Source organism: Schistocerca nitens, chromosome 1 (genome assembly GCF_023898315.1).
Source record: "Schistocerca nitens isolate TAMUIC-IGC-003100 chromosome 1, iqSchNite1.1, whole genome shotgun sequence".
In the NCBI taxonomy this organism is placed as follows: Eukaryota; Metazoa; Arthropoda; class Insecta; order Orthoptera; family Acrididae; genus Schistocerca; species Schistocerca nitens.
The window spans coordinates 426,581,635-426,606,015 of NC_064614.1; the positions used below are offsets into that span (position 1 = coordinate 426,581,635).

General features: G+C 39.9%; 1 protein-coding gene across 4 annotated transcripts in view; it reads right to left on the reverse strand.

The window, feature by feature from the left end:
• The window catches only part of LOC126250572 (E3 ubiquitin-protein ligase Bre1), a 260,407-nt gene that overhangs the window by 53,239 nt on the left and 182,787 nt on the right, over window positions 1-24,381 (reverse strand). For 2 of the 4 annotated variants that reach the window (XM_049951572.1, XM_049951570.1), the window contains exons 13-14: window positions 18,360-18,473; window positions 17,589-17,648 (exon numbers count right to left, since the gene is read on the reverse strand). In XM_049951572.1, coding sequence (XP_049807529.1) covers window positions 17,589-17,648; window positions 18,360-18,473 — 174 coding nt within the window. The remainder of the gene's footprint in view (window positions 1-17,588; window positions 17,649-18,359; window positions 18,474-24,381) is intronic. The other 2 variants (XM_049951571.1, XM_049951573.1) reach the window with 2 other exon arrangements.

Sequence of the window (24,381 nt, forward strand, 5' to 3'; positions counted from 1 at the left end):
ATATCTCATGCCATAGCAAGGCAGTGACGAGAGGAAACAGTGTCTCACCCTGTGCAGTAGTCACGATAATACAGTACGAGCACAAGGGAGGATAGGCACGAGGACAAACTAAGATTTGGGCTGCTCCTGGAAGTGCCAACCTGGCTAAGGTGACTGATCATGACAAGCGGGAAATCCAGTTTCGAGTCCTGATCTGGCACAAATTTTCATTTGTTCTGAAATACTCTACAGATAACATGGAACCATAATCCCAGTTTGTAATTTCATTTTCAAAGACCACCAGCTACCTCTTTCCTGCTACAGCAGGAATTTTGCATTGACACTGCATAGTAGACCTACAAATACACACAATGACAACTTTCCATTTGGTTAATTGTGTCACTTGAGTGATTATGTTAAGATAGCATGGTGTTTCAATATATTATTTAAGCTGAAAGTAATAAATTGCTAAAAAGGTTTTGTGCTATTCTACTGACTTTAGTAGCTTGTTTGTTTTCAATAGGTAGGCTTCAAATGGCTCTGAGCACTATGGGACTCAACTGCTGTGGTCATTAGTCCCCTAAAACTTAGAACTACTTAAACCTAACTAACCTAAGAACATCACAAACATCCATGCCCGAGGCAGGATTCGAACCTGCGACCGTAGCAGTCGCACGGTTCCGGACTGCGCGCCTAGAACCGCGAGACCACTGCGGCCGGCTTCAATAGGTAGGATCTTGAACAATATTGATTTGGCTGTAGTAAATAAATATGTACAACCAACTGAGTAATTGAGGTGAAAACAAACCTGCATATTCTCTTTGCAGTCTCCAATCATGAATTACACAATTCAGCATGTTTTTTTATGTATCATCTGTTAACACAAACAGAAGTTGCCCACCAAACTGGTGAACATTATCAGCTACTTCACGATACAATGATGGGCCAAAACATTATGACCACTGCCCATTACGAGCCTGTATACTGCCTGGTGGTGCTGAGAGCACATGATATGGTACGAGGAGTATATGAACGGAGCAGAGATGAATGGGGAATCATTCTAATGATGATAAGTGGCACAAATGCAAAAATCTGTCAACTTAAGTGACTTTGACAAAAGCCAGGTTGTTATGGCCCAGTGCTTGGGAGAGAGCATCTCAGAAACGGTGAAGGTGGCTGGCTGTTCACGTGCTACTGTCGTGTGTATCTATGGAAAAATGGTTGAAAAATGCTGAAACCATGAGTAGGAGACAAGAAGATGGATGTCCACCCTTCATGACAGAACATATGAATTGGAGGCTTGTCTGCTCTCTAAAGCAGAACAAGCGGCAATCTGTGACAGATCTGATGGCACAGTATATCGCTAGCACATGTTGTTTTGGAGCACACCATTCAGTGAACAGTGTTGAACATGGTGTTCTGCAGCAGAGGGCATGTAGGTGTTCACATGTTGCCCCAACAACATCGACAATGATGATTACAGTGGGCATGAGATCATTGAGATTGGACCGCAGATCAATGTAATTGCGTCGCATGGTTGGATGAATCCTGTTTATTGTTAAAGCAGGTCGATGGTCGTGTCCATATACGCCACCACCCAGGTGAACGGCTGCTTGGAACATGCAGCATGCCATGGATGCATGCCACTGGGAGCAGTATTATGTTATGGGGGACATTCACCTGGGCTTTCATGGGACCTTTGGTAATAATTGAAGGTACCATGACAACAGTGGACTAGGTGAACATTATCTGGGACCACCTGTGACCCCTTATGCTTGATGTCTTCCTCAATATCGACGGCATCATCCAGTAGGATAACTGTTGCTGCAACAAGGTTAGAATCAAGTTGCAGTGGTAGGAGGAGAATGATACTGAACTAACTTTGATGTCTTGGCCATCAAATTTGGCTTATCTGAATCCAAAAGCAGGGACGCTATTGGGCACCAGCTCTGCGCCCACAAACTAACCACCCATAAATTGCAGGAAGTGTGTGACCCTGTGCATAGGCATCTGGTGCCACAAACCTCTGGAAATCTATCAAGTACTTTTAAAATCCACTGCATGCAGCATCACTGTTGAACCGTGTTCCAGAAGTGGACAAATACACAATGTTTCGGCTCATCAGTGTATAAACACTGAAGCTCTTGGTCTCTAAATGAACAACAATACATACTCTTCAACATTATTGTGTGTGAAAGTGGGCAAGGGAACACCTGGAATGGATGCAAGAGATCTTTTCACCATAAGTGCAATATCTGGCTGATGTGTTATGATCACTGTAGAGGAGCATGTACCAAGCACACCTCAGGCATTCAGTCCCAGGTTCAACAGAGAGATGGGTCAGTCATGTTTTTGGATTAGTATGATCTATGGATGTTGGATATCTCTCATCAGTATTTAAGGTAATTCGATGTAGTAATGGATCCTCCAACCTATTCTTGAACACCCTAGAATCTACATTTCAACAATGAATCCATCTTTCAAAATGACAGTGCACAAGCACAAGTGTCACCTAGAGAACATCTTCCTCCCACTGACAGAAATCAACCAAATGGAATGCCCTGCAGTATCTGATGTCATTGCATATGCTTGGGACTAGGTAAAAAATACAGACTGCTGTTGCACGAATGATCATCGGACACTGTATGACCTCAGCAGGCCTGTCATCAAAGGGTAGGATATAAATTCAAGCAGCAACTCTTTGACCATCTTGTGGACAAGAAGCCAAGGATGATCCACACCTGTTACAAAGCACAGGGAGGAGAAACACAGTACTGTATGTTACTCAGCAGCAAATTTTGATTTCACTAAACTGTAAGGGTGTGCCCTTTAGAACAGGCTGCTATTATTTTACAGTAAGCTTATATTTTTAGTTTCATAAGTGATATGCCCTCAAATCAGAGACTATAAACATTCCCAGTTACGCAGATGGTGCAGAACCACTTTTGACAAATTTAAATCGAAAATTTTAATTAAACAATGTGCAGGCCATGTGCCTGATTAAAAATTAACTTTAAAATATCTAGTTTGATTAAAATACTCCGATACCCAAAGAAACCTTTATTTTAATGTTTCATTTGTTGGCTTTTCCTTTTCAAGCTACTTCTTATGAAATTCTTCCACAAATCTGTTTATTTTGTAAGAAAATTGGGAACTTTTTAAATTTTTAGCCATTCTATTTAACAGTAGATGGTCTTCTATATCAGGGCATCATAACAAAGATACCAATCAAATAGCATTTCAAATGGAGTGAGAAAGCACGAGTTAGAATGAACGTAATCATGGAGCATCTTTTGAAAATAACAAAGTCAATTTCATTCTCATACTTCTCCAATCCAACCTTGCACTACTCCTTTAATGAAGTCATAGGTGAAATGATGATAAACTCAGATGTTCCTTCAGGATAAAGGAGGAGAGAGATATGAGATAATCGAAGATGCCAGAGGGAAGCATTTGAAATTATTATTAGTAAAGTTTTTCTACGCAACAGAGAAAAAATAAGAGGCTCAGCAGTTGTCCATTATGAGAGATGAATGACATGTTTCAGGCAACATTTTTGCCAATCTGTTTCTTGCTTGCCTGTGATTTTACAGTTTCTCTGGTGTTCAGTAAACGTTGGAAAGGTACTGAAATGGCCCAACATAAAGCTACGTGTGCCTATCAGAAGATCGACTGCATGGCTTTTGTGTAACTGTATATATAAGCAATGCGGCTAGAGCAAATCTATCTTTTCTTGGACATAAAAGTGCTTTCTTCCATTACCAATTTTTCTATCCACATACAAGCAAAACGATTCTATCAAGTTTGTTTTCATTTCTAACTGAAACACTTTTTAGATTATAAATTACTTAACATATTTATTAAGCTAAATTATAATAGGTATTTGTCACTAGCAAGTAATTTTTTTTATACTTTTAAACATAATTTTGTGGCCTACATTTTACTTTAATTGAAGAAGTGCCATGTTACTTTTGACTTAACATACTGAAGCATGGCCAATGCCATCTTGACACTGTCAACCTTGACCATCAACACAACAAACAGTGTGCTGAGCCATCATGACATGCTCATATGGACTAATGTAAATGACTGACAAAACACTATGTTGTAAAATAAAAAGATAGCCCATGATTTTGGTTCAGAACCAACTGTGCAATTTCTATAATTATCCATTCAATGTGTCCTTATTCACAGTTCAAAGAGAACAAGTGAAATCGGTGGATGTAAGTCATTGATTATCTGCAAATCTCTACCTAAATAAACTAGATACCGTAGCATGAAGTAGTATGAAGAGAAGAAGGAAGGAAGTAAGGAATGAAAATCAGGTATTTAATATCTCATTGACAATCAGGTCTTTACAGAAGAACGCAAGTACTGGTAGCACAAGGGTGGAGAAAAAAATCAGTCATCATCTTTTCAAAGGAATAATTTTGACATTCACCTCAAATGATCTATGGAAGCCCTGGAAAACCTAAATCCAGATGGGCCGAGAAGTATTTGGATCATATTTTTCCCAGTCCAGAGAAAACGGAATTTTCTCTGGTCAAAAATAATACTATCAACAGAATCAAGTCCAAATTTGAAAGCAGGATTATGATTGAAGAGCAACACTCAGCACTGACTGCATGTTGCTAACACAGAACAGAACTGATCTCCTGGTTGGATTGTGCAGCTATATATATATATATATATATATATATATATATATATATATATATATATATATATATATATATATATATGTTAAAATGGCTCTGACCACTATGGGACTCGACTTCTGAGTTCTTAAGTCCCCTAGAACTTAGAACTACTTAAACCTAACTAACCTAAGGACATCACACACATCCATGCCTGAGGCAGGAATCGAACCTGCGACCATAGCAGTCGTGCAGTTTCAGACTGTAGCGCCTAGAACCGCTCGGCCACCTCGGCTGATTGCTACTTATACAAACCTTGAATATTTCACAATATACAAACGTAAGAAAGTTCAGGAGCATTTGAGAACTAATAGGAACGTAATGACAAGTAATTACTGATGGTCTGATTTGAACCGATGAGCTGCAACACGCCAACCAGTGATCTAACTGCACAACTCGCAGCTTTCGCTCTCTCCTGGAGAAACTGCTGCCTGCTGTTTCAGGAGTTCTCATAGGAGCCTATTACACAACCCAGTATCTGGATCTTGTCTGTGTGGCAGCACTAGCAGTTGCTCATGTTGTCACATCCTCTTCACTACCATGAGCATTGAGTGTAGCTCCTCCAATGAAAGCTTTGCGATAGTTGTGCTGGTCTTCAGTTCCCTGAACAAGAAGCACTCATCATCTATGTGCACCTCAGAACTGTAGGAGGGCTTCATATAGAGGACATGAACGACAGGGGACATGAACGCCATTCTGTCTTCTTGATGAAGGTACATAATCCCCGACACTCTATGTGACATCCAATAAGCAAAGAATGATATGATACAGCCCAAAGTAGTGCTTTAGTGATTTATCTGATAGTCCCGCTATCCATGTGAACCAAAAAATCCATATTGAATCTGCTGGCTGTATATTACTGGCTGGCACTTGGCACTATAATGCTCTCAGTCTTTTTCCTGGGCGTCCAGGTTCTGTATGTATGCCAACTGTCTTGCTTCTTCGGTCCTGGCAGATGAGGTGCTTCATGTAGTCATCCTGAGAAGTGTCCTGTTGAAATTGGAACAGTGTAACTGCTAGCAGTGTTGAAACCTTTAGTGTCTTGCTTCCCTTTATTGTATGCAAATGTCACAATGGGCAGTATTTTATCACAATCACTCTATTCGATATCAATGTATATTGAGAGCATATCTTATTACAGTGTTCTGTGAGACTATTTGTCTATGCGTGGTAGGCAATCACCACCTGGGGGTGATGTCACAATGTGTAATTACCTCTCATATTAGTCTTCACTGGGAAACTATCAGAGATAGTCAAACACTGTGCTCCGTGAATCAAAGTGCTGTCTTCTAAAAGTAACCTGGCAATTCCTGGAGCTTTGGCTGTTGGCACAGCTTTGGTAATATTATAGCAGGTGAGGTATTCAGTGCAGTCAATTATCTATTGACACTTATTTGCAAAGTTCGGGAGCCTCCCCAAAAGGTTGACTCCAATTTGACGCAATGATGCTGCTGCAGGTAGAACTGGACCAGGTGCCATGGAGGTAAATGCAGCACATGCTTCTGTCATTGGCACACTTTACAGCAGGTCACATAGTGTTTAATGGATCGGTAGAGATCAGAGTGATACTTGTGTCTGATCCTATCTAAAGCTTTCACAAATCTCAGGTGAACAGGTGCTGGAGTGTCATGGGAAAACTCAGGATAATAGGCCATCAATTAATTGGGATGAGAAGCAACCATTCCTGGCATGTCAGATAACAGTTCCTCTTGCACAATATTCCATTTATTGATTGGATTTCTCCCTTGATCAGTTCCTTATTATTCATAGCTTCAGCAATGCAGTATCTTCCCTCTGTTCAGCAGCAAAAACTGATATTTCGTCCATGCTTCTTTGTTCCAAAACAGGATTTCTTGAAAGGCAGTCGGCATCCTTGAGTATGTGTCACCATTTTTGTACCACTGTGACATCATGTTCATGAAACCTCAGCATCCATCTGGCCAGTTGACCTGACAGAGGCTTCAGGCTCCTCAGCCAGCATAAGGAATTGTGGTCTGTAACAACGGAGAATGATTTAACAAATAAACACATCAATAAATTATTGATGGCCCTAACAACTACAATGCATCCTTTGTCAGTTTTAGAGTAGTTCCTCTTTGATTTGGAGAGTACTCTGGAAGAATAAGCAGTCACCTTTTCAGCACCTTTGTGGATTTGTACCAGAACTGCACCTATCCATAACTGCTAGCACTGTTGTGAATTTTGCCTTGTCATTCTCATCATGCAATGCTAGGACTGGAGAAGACATTAGTGCCTCCATAAGTACAACGAAAGAACTTTCCTTGTTCCACGAAAATTTGGTGTCTCCCTACAGTAATTCTTGCAAAGGATGTACCTTGATACAGAAGTCCTTTATGAATCTGTCAGTAATATGAGCACATTCAAAACAATATCCCACATCATAAATGGGCTGAGGATTTGGAAAATCTGTGACTGCTCTTATTTCTTCTGGATACGAATGGACTCAATCACAATTCACTACAGGCCCTATGATTTTTATTTCTTGTACTGGGATGAAGCATTTTGTTTGGATTCAGATGGAGGGCTGCAGTCTTAACAGAAGCAGCTTGCCCACCACACATTCGAAGGTGGCTGGAGCTTTACAGAGTCCAAATGATGTAACTTCGAACTCTTAGAAGTCATCAGGAGTTATGAAGGCACTATTTTTGCAGTCAGACTTCTCAACCTTGATTTGCCTTTCCCTCTCCGTAGAAAGAAATACTTTGCTCCTCTCTAGCAGTCTACAGTGTGATCATCTAGCTAGTCGACACAGAAATGCCATCCTTCTCATTCACAAGGTATGCAGGAGAGGAGAAAGAACAGTCTGGAGGTTCAACGACATCATCTTGAAGTATATTCCCCACTTCTTTCTGGATTCTTCAGCCGTTCAGCCAGCAGCACTCTAAATGAGCACTGGCTAATTGCTAGAGGTTGCCCAGTGTGGATGTGGTGTTTTACTGTAAGCTACTTGGTCCCTCTTTCCCATTCCACTTTCAAAAGCAACTGAAAACTGGCACAATATGTCTAACACTCGCCGATGCTGTTAGTCAGGCTAACAACTTGCTCAGGACAATGTTTCTTATGTGTGCTTACTGAAATATCTTCACCAATCTGGAGCTCTGATCTTCAACAGTCTATGACTGCTTGTGATGTCTGCATGAAGTCCCATCCAGGAATAACATTACAACTAAATTCTGATGAAATGAATTTGAAGGACTGGGGTTTTCATCGATGGTTACTCTTGCAAATACATGTTCCTGTCTGCTGGATGTACGAGGGCAGTTCAATAAGTAATGCAACACTTTTTTTTCTCGGCCAATTTTGGTTGAAAAAACCGGAAATTTCTTGTGGAATATTTTCAAACATTCCCGCTTCGTCTCGTATAGTTTCATTGACTTCCGACAGGTGGCAGCGCTGTACGGAGCTGTTAAAATGGCGTCTGTAACGGATGTGCGTTGCAAACAACGGGCAGTGATCGAGTTTCTTTTGGCGGAAAACCAGGGCATCTTAGATATTCATAGGCGCTTGCAGAATGTCTACCGTGATCTGGCAGTGGACAAAAGCACGGTGAGTCGTTGGGCAAAGCGTGTGTCATCATCGCCGCAAGGTCAATCTCCCGCGTGCGGGCCGGCCGTGCACAGCTGTGACTCCTGCAATGGCGGAGCGTGCGAACACACTCGTTCGAGATGATCGACGGATCACCATCAAACAACTCAGTGCTCAACTAGACATCTCTGTTGAAGTGCTGTCACAATTGTTCACCAGTTGGGATATTCAAAGGTTTGTTCCCGCTGGGTCCCTCGTTGTCTAACCGAACACCATAAAGAGCAAAGGAGAACCATCTGTGCGGAATTGCTTGCTCGTCATGTGGCTGAGGGTGACAATTTCTTGTCAAAGATTGTTACAGGCGATGAAACATGGGTTCATCACTTTGAACCTGAAACAAAACGGCAATCAATGGAGTGGCGCCACACCCACTCCCCTACCAAGAAAAAGTTTAAAGCCATACCCTCAGCCGGTAAAGTCATGGTTACAGTCTTCTGGGACGCTGAAGGGGTTATTCTCTTCGATGTCCTTCCCCATGGCCAAACGATCAACTCTGAAGTGTATTGTGCTACTCTTCAGAAATTGAAGAAACGACTTCAGCGTGTTTGTAGGCACAAAAATCTGAACGAACTTCTCCTTCTTCATGACAACGCAAGACCTCACACAAGTCTTCGCACCCAAGAGGAGCTCACAAAACTTCAGTGGACTGTTCTTCCTCATGCACCCTACAGCCCCAATCTCGCACCGTCGGATTTCCATATGTTTGGCCCAATGAAGGACGCAATCCGTGGGAGGCACTACGCAGATGATGAAGAAGTTATTGATGCAGTACGACGTTGGCTCTGACATCGACCAGTGGAATGGTACCGTGCAGGCATACAGGCCCTCATTTCAAGGTGGTGTAAGGCCGTAGCATTGAATGGAGATTACGTTGAAAAATAGTGTTGTGTAGCTAAAAGATTGGGGAATAACCTGGTGTATTTCAATGCTGATTAAAACAATCCGTTTCAGAAAAAAAATGTGTTGCATTACTTATTGAACTGCTCTCGTATTTACTATTTCAGACTGTCAGCACAATCACTTTTACATCATGGAACATAATCTTCCTCAGTTTGTGATGATAAGCAGTTGACATTACAGAAAAGAAAGCCCCTGAGCCAGCTATCACCCAGAAAGGTTGGCCATCAATGAGATATATTTACATTTGGTGACTCATCCATGAGGATTTTCATCTCTGGCAGCCTCAACTCCATAGATGGTCACTTCTCTGTTTCCCTGAAGTTGGTGACTAGGTGAGCAGCTGGTACTGCTGCATGGTAACAGGGGAACAGCTACGGCATGCTGGGAAGCGACCTCGTCCTCGGTATGGCATTCTAATTTGTCAGACAGGTCAAATATAATCATCTGCAGTTGACTGGCTTGAATAGAGCTGTCATGGTGGCTGATGTCTGTCAGCATAATAGTCATAACTGAAAACCTTCCTTCTCTATAGTAGTGTAACAAACGTGTCCATGGCATCCACAGAGGAAACATACTGGTGGGTTGATTTGTGTCGTTTGTTCTGTGGGGCATTATATTTGGTGGAGGAGTTGGGGCATTATATTTGGTTGAGGAGTTGGTTGTACATGCATTGGCTGGGTGCTGGGTTACTGTTTGACAGCTGCAGCGTACGTCAGAGTTGACCTACTCCATCCTTCCTGGAGTGTTGGAATAGTGGTGGAGACTGGTGCTAACCCCTCCTTCAATTTTCGGTATTACCTCTTGCAGTATGGGGGTCAACATTTGTGGCAGGTATCTCTTGCTTACTCAGCCCAATAGTTCTGGCTGCCATGAAATCCTGTATCTCTTTTCCTACAACCACGTATGTGAGACGTGAGGTCATGGACGTTTTCCACAACTGCCACAGGGACCATTTTTGGGAGTCAAGTCATACTTCTTTCATCCAACTCTTTGCTGTTGTATCTTCTCGATGTGCTGGCACCATCTGATCAATTCCTCTGTTGTAGTAGCATCTTTTACCAGAAGAGCTCTGTACATGTCTTCATCAAGCGCGAGTTTTTATTAACTTCTGTCATATTTGGATTCACAATGTGGCATAGGTCTAAAACATTTTGTATGTGTAGGACTGTGCTATTTCCCCATGACAATGGGTCCTGCACTTCAACTGTAGTTCTGCTGTGTGTAATTGCTGTAGAATGCCACCAAATGTTGTCTTCACTTCCACCTGCAATTTATCCCGGTTATTGAGCTCCTCTTGGTTGTTCTTGAACCACTGCTGGGCTGGGCCATCCATGTAAAGATACACATTTGCTGAACACACATCTTCCTCACCCATAGTGTTTGGTGACTTTGTTGAATCCTTTTAGCCATTCTACTGGGTTCTAACATAAATTTTTTTTTAAACTGATGGATGCCTGATGGGCAGTTGATGTACTGCTGTTTTCTAATTTATTGGTCTCCTAAATATGAGTATATGGACCATGGAAATCATGTACTGTTTGATATTCCATTTCCTATCCATGTATGTGATGGCTTTTACATAGCACAACTGGAGCCACAGTGATGTATATGTTTTGAAGCACCTGTCGCCTTTCCATCAAACAATGTAACATCATAACCAGAATCGAGTCCCAATCCAAAAGCAGGATCATCAATTAAGTACAACACTTAGCACTAAAAGCATGTTTCTCACAAACACCAATGTATACCAGAACAAAACTGAACTTCTGGGTGGAGACTGCAGCTATTTATAAAACATTAAATATATACAAATGTTACAAAACACAGATTTTGAGAATTCATAAATACTACATGACAAATAACTGTGGTTCCTCGGGTTTGAGCTGGTGACTTACAGCATGTCACCTTGTGATGATAACTGCTATGGGACACTGCATGCAGCACAACTCACAGCAATATGAGAAAATATTCAGCAATATGAGAAAATATTCAGCAACATGGAAAAAAAAACTTTAAATTAGAATTTCCTGAGTCATTCATTGATGAATGAGCTGCTGCGCAAGTACACTAGTCATTTGCACCTCATATATGATATAAAACTTTTAATGAATTGAGCATGCATAGAGTTTTAAAACTCTGAAATGTAATGGGATGCCTGATACTGCTGGCAGTATCCATCTGAAACCCTGGTAAAGAGCTAACTGCTCAATCCTATCACTGAACATACTACTCTCACATATGACTCTTCATGACACACATATCTTTACATAAAAAGAAAAGGGAAAAATGAAGTCAATACAGAACTTGCCAAGACCCGGAAGTGTGGCTGTAACAGCAGTTTAGAGTTCATTAAGTACGTCATCAGTGGGTCGACTCAAATAAAAATTACTGTTTATGATTAAGTTGTATTGAGCAAACAGGTGGAACACTCCTAATAACAGCAACCCACTAATTCTTCTTTGAAACACACAAATTAAATTATGATAAAACTGCACATGTGTTGGAAAGAAAACTCTGAGCTCTATTTTGTTGTCAACTTGGCATTCAGCAGCATCACATCTCTAAGACCTGCCCGAAGATACCCTGCCTAAAAACAAGTTGTGTGGCAACACTGTGGGGCAAGTTTGGCAAATGTTGACTGTTCACTTTATTTTCAGACTAGGTAGTAGATTATTTGCAAAAATTCATTTGGTATTTCTTTGTCACCTTAATGAAATGTCCAATCCTCATATAAGATATGACACTGTGTTTATACATATATAACAGCAAGGTTATTTCATGAACCAGTTAAACCTGTTTTACATTGATTGACTGTTCCATTCGTTCTTGTGTTCTTGATAGAATATTTTATATATTATGAACGAAAACACACACACACACACACACACACACACACAAATACTGAAAACCAGTTTCCAGAATATTACACCAGTGTTCTGTGCGTTTTCATTCATGAAGTATACTTTTTCCACTTTTTCCCCTTTTTCTTCAGTCTAGCTGCAAATGGTGAGAGCAAAATGATAAGGAAGCCTGTATATTTCTTTTCCTGGTGTAACAGACTGAACAACATGATTTAAACTGCAATGATATATGTTAATTTTTAATGTATTATTATGTGTGTGTGTGTGTGTGTGGCACACACACACACACACACACACACACACACAACTGACACACATGACCACAGTCTCTGACAGCTAAAGCCAGACTATGAGCAGGAGTGCACGATGGGAGGGGAAAATGGGTGCAGGTGAGGAGGAGGCTGTGATGGGGAGGGGGAGGGATAGTATGGTACAGGTGGGGGACAGTAAAATGCTGCTAGTGGGAGTGTGCAGGGATGAGGTGGAGACAGGGTAGGGCAGCTAGGTGCAGTTGGGAGGTTAGGTGGAGGGCAGGGGAGAGAGCGGGGGTAGAAAAAAAGGAGTGAAGTGAAAAGACTGGGTGCATTGGTGGGATGGATCCCTCCCACCCACACCATCTTTTCTGAATTGCCACATCCAGTTGCCTCTCCCATCATGTGCTCCTGCTCGTCGTCTGGCTTCAGCTGCTAGAGACTGTGGTGGTGGTGATGGTGGTGTGTGGTGTGTGTGTGTGTGTGTGTGTACTTTCGACAAAGGCCTTGTTGGCCAGAAGCTCATTTTGTGGTAGTCTTTTTGTTGTGCCTGCCTGTGACTCAGCATTCTGCTGCATGGTGAGTAGCATCTATCCTTTTCATGATATTGACAAAATCATTTTTCCCATGTGGAATGTTTCCCTCTATTATATTCAAATCATTTAATTGGATAGATAAAAAAATCTACTTACCAAGTGGTGGCTGAACACACATAAAAGTTGGTTGTAAGTGGCAAGCTTACGGAGCCAGTGGCTCCCTCTTTAGGCAGAAGGGTTGAAGGGGAAGGAAGAGGGGTGAAGGAAAGGACTGGAGAGGTCTAGGAAAAGGGGTAGATTTTAGGAAAATTACCCAGAACAGCATGGGATTAAGGAAAGACTGAATCAGGTCATGATTCCAATTGGCCAATTTTTGCACTTTCAAGTGTACCACCTTGTAGACAAGAATTTGCCTTGGATACTTTCGTAGCAAACTGCAGTTAAAAAATAAAGAAACCTATTGTCAATGAAAGTTGCACAGAAGTTTGTTTTTATTTAAATAGTGACCGGTTTCAGATCTTAGTCCATTATCAAACCAACTTGTAGAACAGAGTATATAGTGTTATAATGTAACATATATGATACATGATACATAAGGTCAATCAAGGTACAAGTACATATGATAAAATAATTACATACCGCATAAGCACTACCGTAATGTGTGTACACTGGCCACCTCGCCTGTTTGAGTGGCTAAGTGCAATGCACTATTTATTTGACATTCCAATGCTGCATACAGCAAAACAATGTTTTATGATTGCTGAAAATCGTTAGGTAAACTGAGGTAGGGTCACTGAAGGGGATGTGCCACGGGGAAGTTGTTTTATTTTACAAAGTTACAAAATAACTGTTGCATATAACCATACATAACACTCATTCTAGCTTGATGTTAAAACAGTCACAATACAAAAGGTGCACTTATAAAAGAAATCTTGCAGACACACAAGTATCATGCCTCATAGTGCAGCCAGTGGCCAGTCAACATAACACTAAAATGACTGTAGGATACATAATGGTAAATAATTCAATTTTTTAAAATTAAAATATACAAAAGGTAGCTTGTACAAAATACGTGGTTTAATGAAGAAATAAAAAGAAAAAAAAATAAAGTAATTATTATATGGGACGTCTTTATTTGCTGCTGGAAATGGTCTAATCTAGGAGACTGATTAGTCAGATTTTGTCTTACATTGAAAAGCCAGTTTTTACAATAATTAGACCAATACTTTCAATGTACAGCAGTGTCCTGCTAATCCGAACCCTGGTAATCTGGATGTTCGGTTAATGCGAACATGAAAAATGTTAGTCTTAGTATGGAAATCTGTGTGGTAAGCTGCTGTACATACACACTATTTTAATTTACACAGTACAGTATACATTTATTAGGTTTAAACAATGCATAACAATGAAAGAAAATCTATAAAACTTACTAAAATAAAGTGGACATTTTATCCCTACTTTTTAGATGACAAAAACTCAGTCATTGTATTTGGCGTAATGAAGACAGTCTGTTATATGACGCATAGTTGTGCCATCGTCTTGTAAATATCAAATCAGCAGGTGTAGCAGTGGGCTGTTGCTCCAAATAATGTAGCGCAAGGTCAAGGGCTTCTGCTGCATCACTGTGTGGCACCAGCTCTCCTTTGTCACTTTCAGGCTCATTGTCACTTCCGTCACAGCAGTCCACTTCTTCCTGGATTTGAATCACAGCAGCAACTAAATCAGCAACAGTAAGGTTCTCCACACATGCCCCATCCTGCTGCCATCCACTCATCTATGTCTCCTTCTTCACATCCAGGGATTGTATCATTTGTAGCAGATTTTCCTCTTCATTTTCAACTGGGTTGTCCTGAAATTCAAGACATGTCCACAGTTTTCTCAGAGTATTTTCTGAAATATTCTGCCTTGCCTTAGCGGCCCAATAAACAACATCCTTCACATTGGTCTATTTCATTTTGTCCTCTAAAGGAATGCTATCATCTTGAATCAGCATTCTTAAAAATTGTTTTCTGTAAATCAGTTTTAATGTTTGCAGTATGCCCTGGTCCATCAGCTGTAGAAGTAGTGTAACATTTGGCGGCAAAAACTTCACCACAATTCCTCAGTGCTGGGGTGAGATGGTGCGTTATCAATCAAAAGGATTGCATGGGGAGACAAATGATATTTCTTAGAAAACTGTCGAACGGCGCGAACAAACTGGCTGTGAAACCATTCTTTGAACAGCTTATCATCCATCCATGCGTTTTTCTGGTTGCGATAATATATGGGCAGAGACTTCATGTTGCAGTTTTTAAAAGCTCTGGGCCTAGCAGAATTGCCGATCAACATTAAAGGTAGCTTATGATTACCAGCAGTGTTGCTGAGGCTTTTTGTTGGCAATGCCCTAAAATTAAGGCCAGTCTCATCAGCGTTATAAATTTGTTGGGGAGAATACTTTCCCTCTCATCATTTTTTCAAAATCACCCAAGTATTCCTTAGCTGCATCACGGTCAGAAGAAAGCTTCTCTCCAGTAATTGTTAGCTCATGGATTCCAGTGTCGTTTTTTGAATCTGTCCAAACAACCCGTACTCGCACTAAAAGACTCATTAACTTGTTCAGGTAAACAGCCTTCTCCTGAACAAGTGCTCCACTCAAAGGAGTTCCCCTTTCTCTTTCCCGCGTAAACCAAAGGAAAAGAGCTTCATCCACTTTATCGAACTGGGACTGCTTCAAAGTCTACCGGATTTCGGGTGTTTTTCCCCGAAGATGTTGCACAGGACTGTCCAAGCTTCACTCGGTTCTTCTTCCAATCACAAATGGTTGCTTTATCAACACCCAGTTCCATTGCCAGTTTAGATACATTCCCACCACTGTCTATCCACTTCAAAGCATTCAGCTTTTCTTTGAGAGTTAACGTTGTATGTTTCTGTTTTGTGAGCCAACTGGCAGTGCACTCACCTCAGACACTTCAAAGGTCTCAACAATGCACAACAACAAGGGCAGGGAGTGAGAGTGAGCCACTGTTCCCACACTTGTTCCCATTTGTTACCATGGTGTACCTACTTACCTGCTTGGACTACTTCATTCTACAAACTCGTCACTGTAATTCCGGCTAATCCGGACAAATCGGTAATCCAAACAAGGTCCGGTCCCAATTAGTTCGGATTAACAGGACTCTACTGAATTTATTCTTAAAATTCTGTTTACAATGTAGCTTTACGTAGTATTCATATCTTCCACCTCTCCATCGCTCCCCCCACCCCCTCCCCATTCCAAGGCATTCTTTGTTCATTTTTAATATATGGTCTGGCCTATTTCATTTTTGACACTAGCAGGATGGCTCTGGTCTGCATGAGTAGACTCTGTAAGTGTGATGTTACACAGTTTATTGCTATAAAGCAACAGACGATACAATAAATGTGTTCTATTATGTGTTTATTAATTTAGGTTTGTACGACAGAACTCACAGTGCAATGTGTTTTGTTGCCAACAAAAAATATAATGGAGCTTAAGTGCCTTGGACATTTTAGCTTATGTGATTAACTAATTTGAACTGTGTATCATCATATACACTACATTCACTTGTGACACTAATCAGCCATTTGTTGCACTACAAAGTATGATATGGAAGCATTCATAAATGTATTTTTTACATGCTACCTTTAGGATATTTTACTATTTTTATAAAAAGATTTGTATTATTTACCATTATGTATGCTACAGTCATTTTAGGGTTATTTGACTGGCCACTGGTGGTGCTACGAGGCATGACGCTTATGTTTGCAAGATTTGTTTTGTATATGTATCTTTTATGTTGTAACTGAGTTTTAATGTCAAGCTAGCATGGATATTATGAAGGTCATGTGTAATAGCTATTTTGTAACTTTGTAAAATAAAACAACCAACTTCCCTGTACCACACACTCTTCAGCACCTCTATCTCAAATTTACCTAACAATGTTCAATGGTCACGTCATATGTAAACAGTGCCTTCCACTTAGCTACTCACACAAGTAATATGGCTAGTGTACACATATTATAGTAGCACATAAGTGGTATGTAATCATCTTGTCAAATGTACTTGTACTTTGATTGACCTTATGTATTGTATATGTCAACTGTAACATGATACTCTGTTCTACAGGATGGTTTGGTAATGGACTAAGGTCCAAAACTGGTCACCATTTAAATAAAAACAAACTTCGGCACAACTCTGTCAGTTTTGTAATTTCACTGAATCACAGTTAAGTTGCTGTCTCTTGTCACCCAGAATACTGGAAGTGAGGCCACCCAGTGTGCTGAATTTTCTCAGGTAAAAACCACCTTTGCAATGTACTTCATAATATTATATGCCAGAGGACTGGAAGCAAGCACGACAATCTCTACATAACCCAATGAGACTTTTTAGTAAGAGCGCTCAAAACTGCAAATACAAAGAGAACAGGAAAGGAAAGCAGATACAGCTACCATAGTGAGTGCTGGCAGATAAAATAAACCCAGTCTCTGATTCTGCTGGAAGAACCTTCACTGAAGAGAAGATGAAATAATACAATGTCTGACGGGGTCACTTTTCCAAAGAAACTAACTTCACTATCAGCTAGCAAAACAGTGATACAAAATCCAAAACTGAAGGACCAACAATATTTTAAGGATTTGATTTTCGAGAATCCAAAGTATTCTGTCTTATTGGGACATTCCAGTGTTGAGAAGTCCCTCAAAATTTCACAACTTTTACAGATTTTCAAACAGGATAAATATCTTGAGTAAAATAGTATTAACCTGCCAAATATATTCCTCTAGTCCATTCTGCTGAATTCGTTTTAAAGTCCAACCATTCTGCTGAAAAGAATCAAACCACAAAAATATTTAATATAACAATAATTAATGTAATCTTAGGGTCTATATTTTAATCAGAGACATGTTTCCTTAATATGACTTGCAATAGATCTATTAAAATCTGACTACATTTACTGACAAATTTTTATTTCACTTTAATAGCCACAATTTTTGCACTTTTGATGTCAGTTTCCTTTCTGCAGAATGTTATGCAAATCACTATATAAAACATTGCAAAAATCAAGACTCCTGACTAGAGCAGCCACTGGATATCTATTGAAGAAACCATTTCAGTTAAATGCATCATAAAAGTTGAGAAAACTGTTGAAGTACATAAGAACATTATCAATATCATGAAATGTATGCTAGGAATGAATACATAAATAATGAAAATTTACCAGGAGCTATGGGGTTTAAATTCCAATAATCCCAGAAAATGTGTGTATAATTTGGAAACTGAGCTAAGATAGGTTCCACTCTACAAGAAATATTTAGGCATTACAAAGCTGACAGTGAAGCAACAATACTTTAAACAAGGACATAAACAATAAAGAACATGTAAATAATGATTGTTTATTACTATGTAGTATGCGGTACGCCACACAGTTTCTGAATGTTCATAAATTCTTTTCACCTACATGAATCTTTTCTAAGAACCAATTAGAAATTTATTGACCTCTCTGACACAAATCTTTAAAACTCAATGTCGAATACCTGTTTCTGCGATGCAACCTGCTTTTGCAGCTGGTATGTTTGGTCCTCCAACTGCTTTATCTTTCGCATGGCTTCTTCATCACACAACTTCTTGCGCTCTTCACGTTTGTTTTCCTGTACAATTTAATGGTATCATTAGTCTCGCCTACCCCAAGAAGGAGCAGATGAAGGTTAATTAAAAGGAATATAATTAGTATTGAAGCAATGAGACAAATGCCAACAGAGAGTATATAGATTTCTAAAACTTGAAACAGAAAGAAACCAACATATAGAATATAAGAATGTTTAATATCACTACACAAAATTTCAAATTCTGTTTATTATATTTTGTGAACTGGCTGGTATCTTGAATAACAATTAAAGACAAGGTTAAATCTTTATATCTGTATCATATATTGAAGCAGACAGCTTCTCTTATTAATTCTCTTACATTTTTATATCTCCAGTTAAGTAAGGAAGATGTGGTGGTGGTTGTTGTTTGTTGTTGTCGTTGCGGTCTTCTGTCCGAAGACATATTTGATGCAGCTCTCCATGCTACTCTATCCTGTGCAAGCTTCATCATCTCTAATAACTACTGCAACCTGCATCTTTCTGAATCTGCTTACTGTATTCATCTTTCAGTGCCCCTCTACAAGTTTTACCCCCACCACCACTTTCCTTCGATACTAAATTTGTGAACTCTTTATGTTCAGGTGTGCTCTTTATGTTCAGGTGTGTCCTATCAACCAATCCCTTCTCCTGGTCTGCCACACATTTCTTGTCTCCCCAATTCTATTCAGTACCTTCTCATTAGTTACATGACTGAGCTATCTAATCTTCAGCATTCTTGTGTAGTACCACATTTCAATAGCTTCTACTCTATTTTTATCTTAAATGTTTATTGTCCATGCTTCACTTCCACACGTGGCTACATTCCAGACCAACACCTAAATCTATATTTGATATTAACAAATTTCTCTTCTTCGGAAATGTTTTCTTGCCACTACCAGTCTACATTTTATATCCCCTCTACTTTGGCCATCTCAGCTATTTTGCTGCCCAAATAGCACAACTCATCTACTACTTCAATTGTCTCGTTTCCTATTCTAGTTCCCTTAGCATTTACCTGATTTAATTCGACTTCATTCCATTATCCTTGTTTTCCTTTTGTTGATATTCATCTTATATTGTATATAAGCTGTTCTATGATAAAGATGAATGCATAATTAGATGATGCCCAGTTCATAAAAGTGTGATACAAGCAGTTGAGGCATCTCTGTTCTTTTGACATTACTGGATAATGAATTGTGCTTTTAAATGTTTGTCCTGTATACTTTTACACTGTGTATGTGCATGAGTACTTTCATTATGGATAGAGTAACAACTAGAAATGCAACATACAAATCTTTGGAAAATTATCCTACAGGTGTGACTGATGAGGGGATAGCACCAGAGAGAGAGGCGGGGGAAAAAAAGAAAGAAAGAAACCATTTGGGTACTAGAAAGTGATCACTGAAGGAAACTACGTGATTCTACCACCACTGCTGTGATGCCTTGCTGTGCGTATGTTTCTAAAGTGTATTATTCATATCCTTTTTATAGATTGGAACTATTAGCTGTCAGTATCATTCTGGAATTGTTAGAAAAACCTTTTGATGAATCGAGAATAGGAGACATAGTTACTCTGATTTGCAAGAGGAGTTTGAAGAGCCTGATTACACACACACACACACACACACACACACACACACACACACACACTCTTTCCAATACTGAAATACTCATCACTACAAAAGAATAGAGTATTACTTACACATAGCTGATGAAGATCAGGACCCTAAAGATTCAAATTCATCTACATCAATACTACAAACAGTGCCTAATAAATGGAAAATGATAAATACAAAGCCATCAGATCCTGAGCTGAAATGGAAAGCAGTGGAGGTTGCACCCAATAATGCTGTGGTGTGCCGGCACCTCTTGATACCACAAGTTCATTTCATTTTTTTGGTTTATTTTTTCTGAGATTATATAACTGATAAAAAGAAACAAACCAGTACACAGCTTCTAAAAATGAGAAGAAGAATTAAATTTGAGGCAAACTGCATTTGGGAGAATTGGCAAATGATGACAGACAGCATATTTCCAGGTATTTGCATTAGTTCTTCACAAGTGCATGATGTAAAGGCCAAAGATAAATGAGTACCAGTTGAGTGCCTCTGTAAAGATATATGATAACCTCAATGCAATCATAGCAATCAAACTTTTGAAATAATGATCAATATGTCTCAGGTACTTTTTATGTAGTGATCTGTGAGGTATCTTGAATGATTTTTAAAGACAAGACTAAATTCTTATATCTGTACCACATTCCAAAACAAATAGCTTCTCTTATTAATTTTCTTATATTTTTATCTCTTCAATTAAGGTATTCCATGATAAACATGAATGCATAACTAGAGAATGCCCATTTCATAAAAGTTAACCCAATGGTTGACGGATGTACTTTCAGATTGACATGTCTGCATGAAAAACAAACTTGAGAATTGCAACATGACTTTTTTTGCTTGTGACATTTCTCTTGGTTATGCATTGAAAATGAAGGCGTATGCTGGAAATACGGCAATGCATATTTTGTAGTCCCTCCAAGTGCCGTAACATCTACTTTCAACTAGGTGTTATTTATTTATCATATGATGACAGGAGAAAATAAAAGACCAACTATCTGCAAAAAGCATATATATTTCTACATGAAGTCTAGGTTTGAAATCCAGTCAGAAGCTTCTGCATACAAGTTGTGAAGGTCGTCCATTGTCCCTTCAAATGCTCTGAGGGAACATTCAAATGTTATATATGTACTGTTTGCTGCTCTGAACTTTGAAGAGACTTTCAAAAGTTCTTTGACAAAAAATTCACTATTTAAATGTATTATTACTATTATTATTATTATTGTTATTGTTAACCTGCTGTTCTTGGTCACCTATGGGAATGTAAGGTGAAAGCAGTGGGCTCGTATATGTTTAACAGGAAGGAGCACCACAAAAAATACTATTGTCAAACAGATACCAGAGAAGGAAATTTGCTACTCACCATATAGCGGAGATGCTGAGTCGCGATAGGCACAACAAAAAGATTCACACAATTAAAGCTTTCGGCCATTAAGGCCATTGTCAGCAGTACACACACACACACACACACGCACACACACACACGCACACGCGCGCACACGCGCGCACACGCGCGCGCGCGTAAACGCAACTTGCACACACGTCTGCAGTCTCAGAGAGCTGAAACCACACTGCAGCCAGCAGCACCAGTGCACGATGGGAGTGGCGACTGGGTGGTGGTGGACAGTGAAATGTTGCAGTTTAGACAGAGGGCAGCAACACTTCACTGTCCGCCACTCCCACTGTACTATCCCTCCCCCTCCCCGCCACAGCCTCCTCCTTACCCCCACCCAGTTGCCACTCCCATCATGCACTGGTGCTGCTGTTCACAGTGTGGTTTAAGTTGTCTGAGACTGCAGACGTGTGTGCAAGTTGCGTTTGCGTGAGGGTGTGTGGGTGTGTTTATTCATTGCTGACAAAGGCCTTAATGGCCAAAAGCTATAATTGTAAGAATCTTTTTGTTGTGCCTATTGTGGACTCAGCATCTCCGATATATGGTGAGTAGCAACTTCCCTTCTCTAATACTGTTACATTCCATCCTAGATTTTCCAGTATTTGATTACTTTAAAATACATCATAATGAAGAAAACTATCTATGAGTAAAGCTTTTAGAAACTTTACCTCAAATAAAAGAAATTCTTTAAAATTAAAAAGTTGGTGGTGTTTTATATAGGTAATTGAGTGAAATATGACTTTCGAAATAATTTAAGGAGTAAACATAATGAGTCACAGAATAGCAGACATAGTAAAGCATTTAAAGGCATGTAAATTAGTAATGTATGTGTGAGATTGTGTACTGTATAGTTATGGAAATAGAGTTCTGCCTTGAGCAAACAATTTTCTTCTTTAATGCTCATACACATTTTGGTGAAAAATCACCATAATCACTGGCTTCATTTTATTTTTTTAATATTACATGCTGACGTTCATTTGGCAGCGTATCAACTGCAGTGTAGCTGATATTTTACAACAGTCTGTCATCTGCAATTTTTATAGTTTCCACATGGTCACGGCTCTATGCAAACTGTACTCACCAAAATGCAATGTGTCCCTGTTCATGAAATATTCATCTCTTCATGTCGTGAACAGTGACATTGTGCATGTTAGCAATTACATTTTGCATAGAGGCATCACAGAGTGAAAACAACAAAAACTGCAGTTGACAAAATGTAGCAGAATATCAGTTGTACTGCAGATGCCAGTCAGCTACATGAACATCAGCATGTAATCTTAATAAAGTAATAGGAGATGATGATGACATTTCATAGAAACATGTATGAGTGTTAAAGAAGAAAATGTTGGCTGCTCAAGGCGGAACCGTATTTCCATAACTACATATTTGAAAGCAAGCATGGGCAAAATAAGAGCTTCAACTACGAGATGAATGTACTCTACGAGATTGAAATAGGATTTTTTTCCAAAAGTTACCAAAGTTCTCAGTCTCGTTCATACACCTTTTGATGACTCAGTGCCTTTATTAGTTGGTTAGTTGTTACTTCCACTCCTTCAATTATTTGCATTCCACCACAACTTTTCTTTATCACATTATCATGAATTTTCATTAGTTACAAAAAGGCTACTCTTTAATCTGGCAGCAAGCTTTGTATAATCTAATTGTTAATCCTTACAAAATAATTTTTTTTAGGATTGTGTAAATATGCTAGTTCAGCTGACCTGGGGCCACATTTGGAAATTATAGCTGAATGGTCAGCGTGACAGACTGCCGTCCTAAGGGGCCTGGGTTCGACTCACGGCTGGGTCAGGGATTTTCTCCACTCATGGACTGGGTGTTGTGTTGTCTTCATCATCATTTCATCCCCATGCGGTGTGCAGGTCGCCCAATGTGGCATCGAATGTAATAAGACCTGCACCAAGGCGGCCGGACCTGCCCCGTAAACGGCTTCCCGGCCAATGATGCCAAACACTCATTTCCATTTGGAAATTATGAAATTTCAAAGACTTTAAAGGACTGTTAACAACTATATTGGTTGCTCATGACAAAAGCATATAAAATCAGGATTAAAACTCAGCCATACAACACACAGGTGACAGCAGAACAGGCCTACAATGGATAACAGAAAACAGCTTAATTTCATGAATTCTCATGTTATGAAATAAGAAAAGGATAGATTGCTACTCTCTACACAGAATACGCACTGAGTCACAGACAAGCACAATGAAAAAGAATTCACACAAGCACAGCTCCCATACACGGCCACTGCCATCTCCAGCCATTAAGGTGAGAGAAGGAGATTGGTGTTTAATGTTACATCGAGGGCATTAGAGACGGAGCATAAGCTCAGATTAGGGAAGGCTGGGGAAGGAAATTGGCTGTGCCTTTTCAAAGGATTTGCCTGAAGTGATCTAGGGAAATCACGGGCAACCTAAATCAGGATGGCTGGATGCAGGTGTGAACCATTGTCCAGTGTGCTAACAACTGCGCCACCTCGCTTGGTCCCAGCCATTAAGGGCCGACTATGACTGCACCTGAGATGAGCAGCAATCTTGGCTGGAGCAGGTAGTGGAGATGTGGAAGGGGTGGGGGATGGGATGAAGCAAGGGTAGCAGTGTGGGGGGAGTAATATTGCTGCCTGTGACAGCAAGCAAGGACATGGTTGGGATCGAATAGGGCTGCTAGGTGGAGCATCAGGAGACTGTGCTGGGGGAGGAGAAAAAATGGAGAAGAGCGAAGAAGAGAAGGGGAAAGGACTAAGCACACGTGTTTGCGAGATATCCTCACCCACAATTATTTCTCCTTTGAATGCATCACCTACAAACAAATCCTTGGTACAGCACTTGGCAACCACATGGCAGCATCCTATGCTAACCTATTCATGGACTACAAGAGGAATCTTTCCTAGCCACCCCCAGAGTCC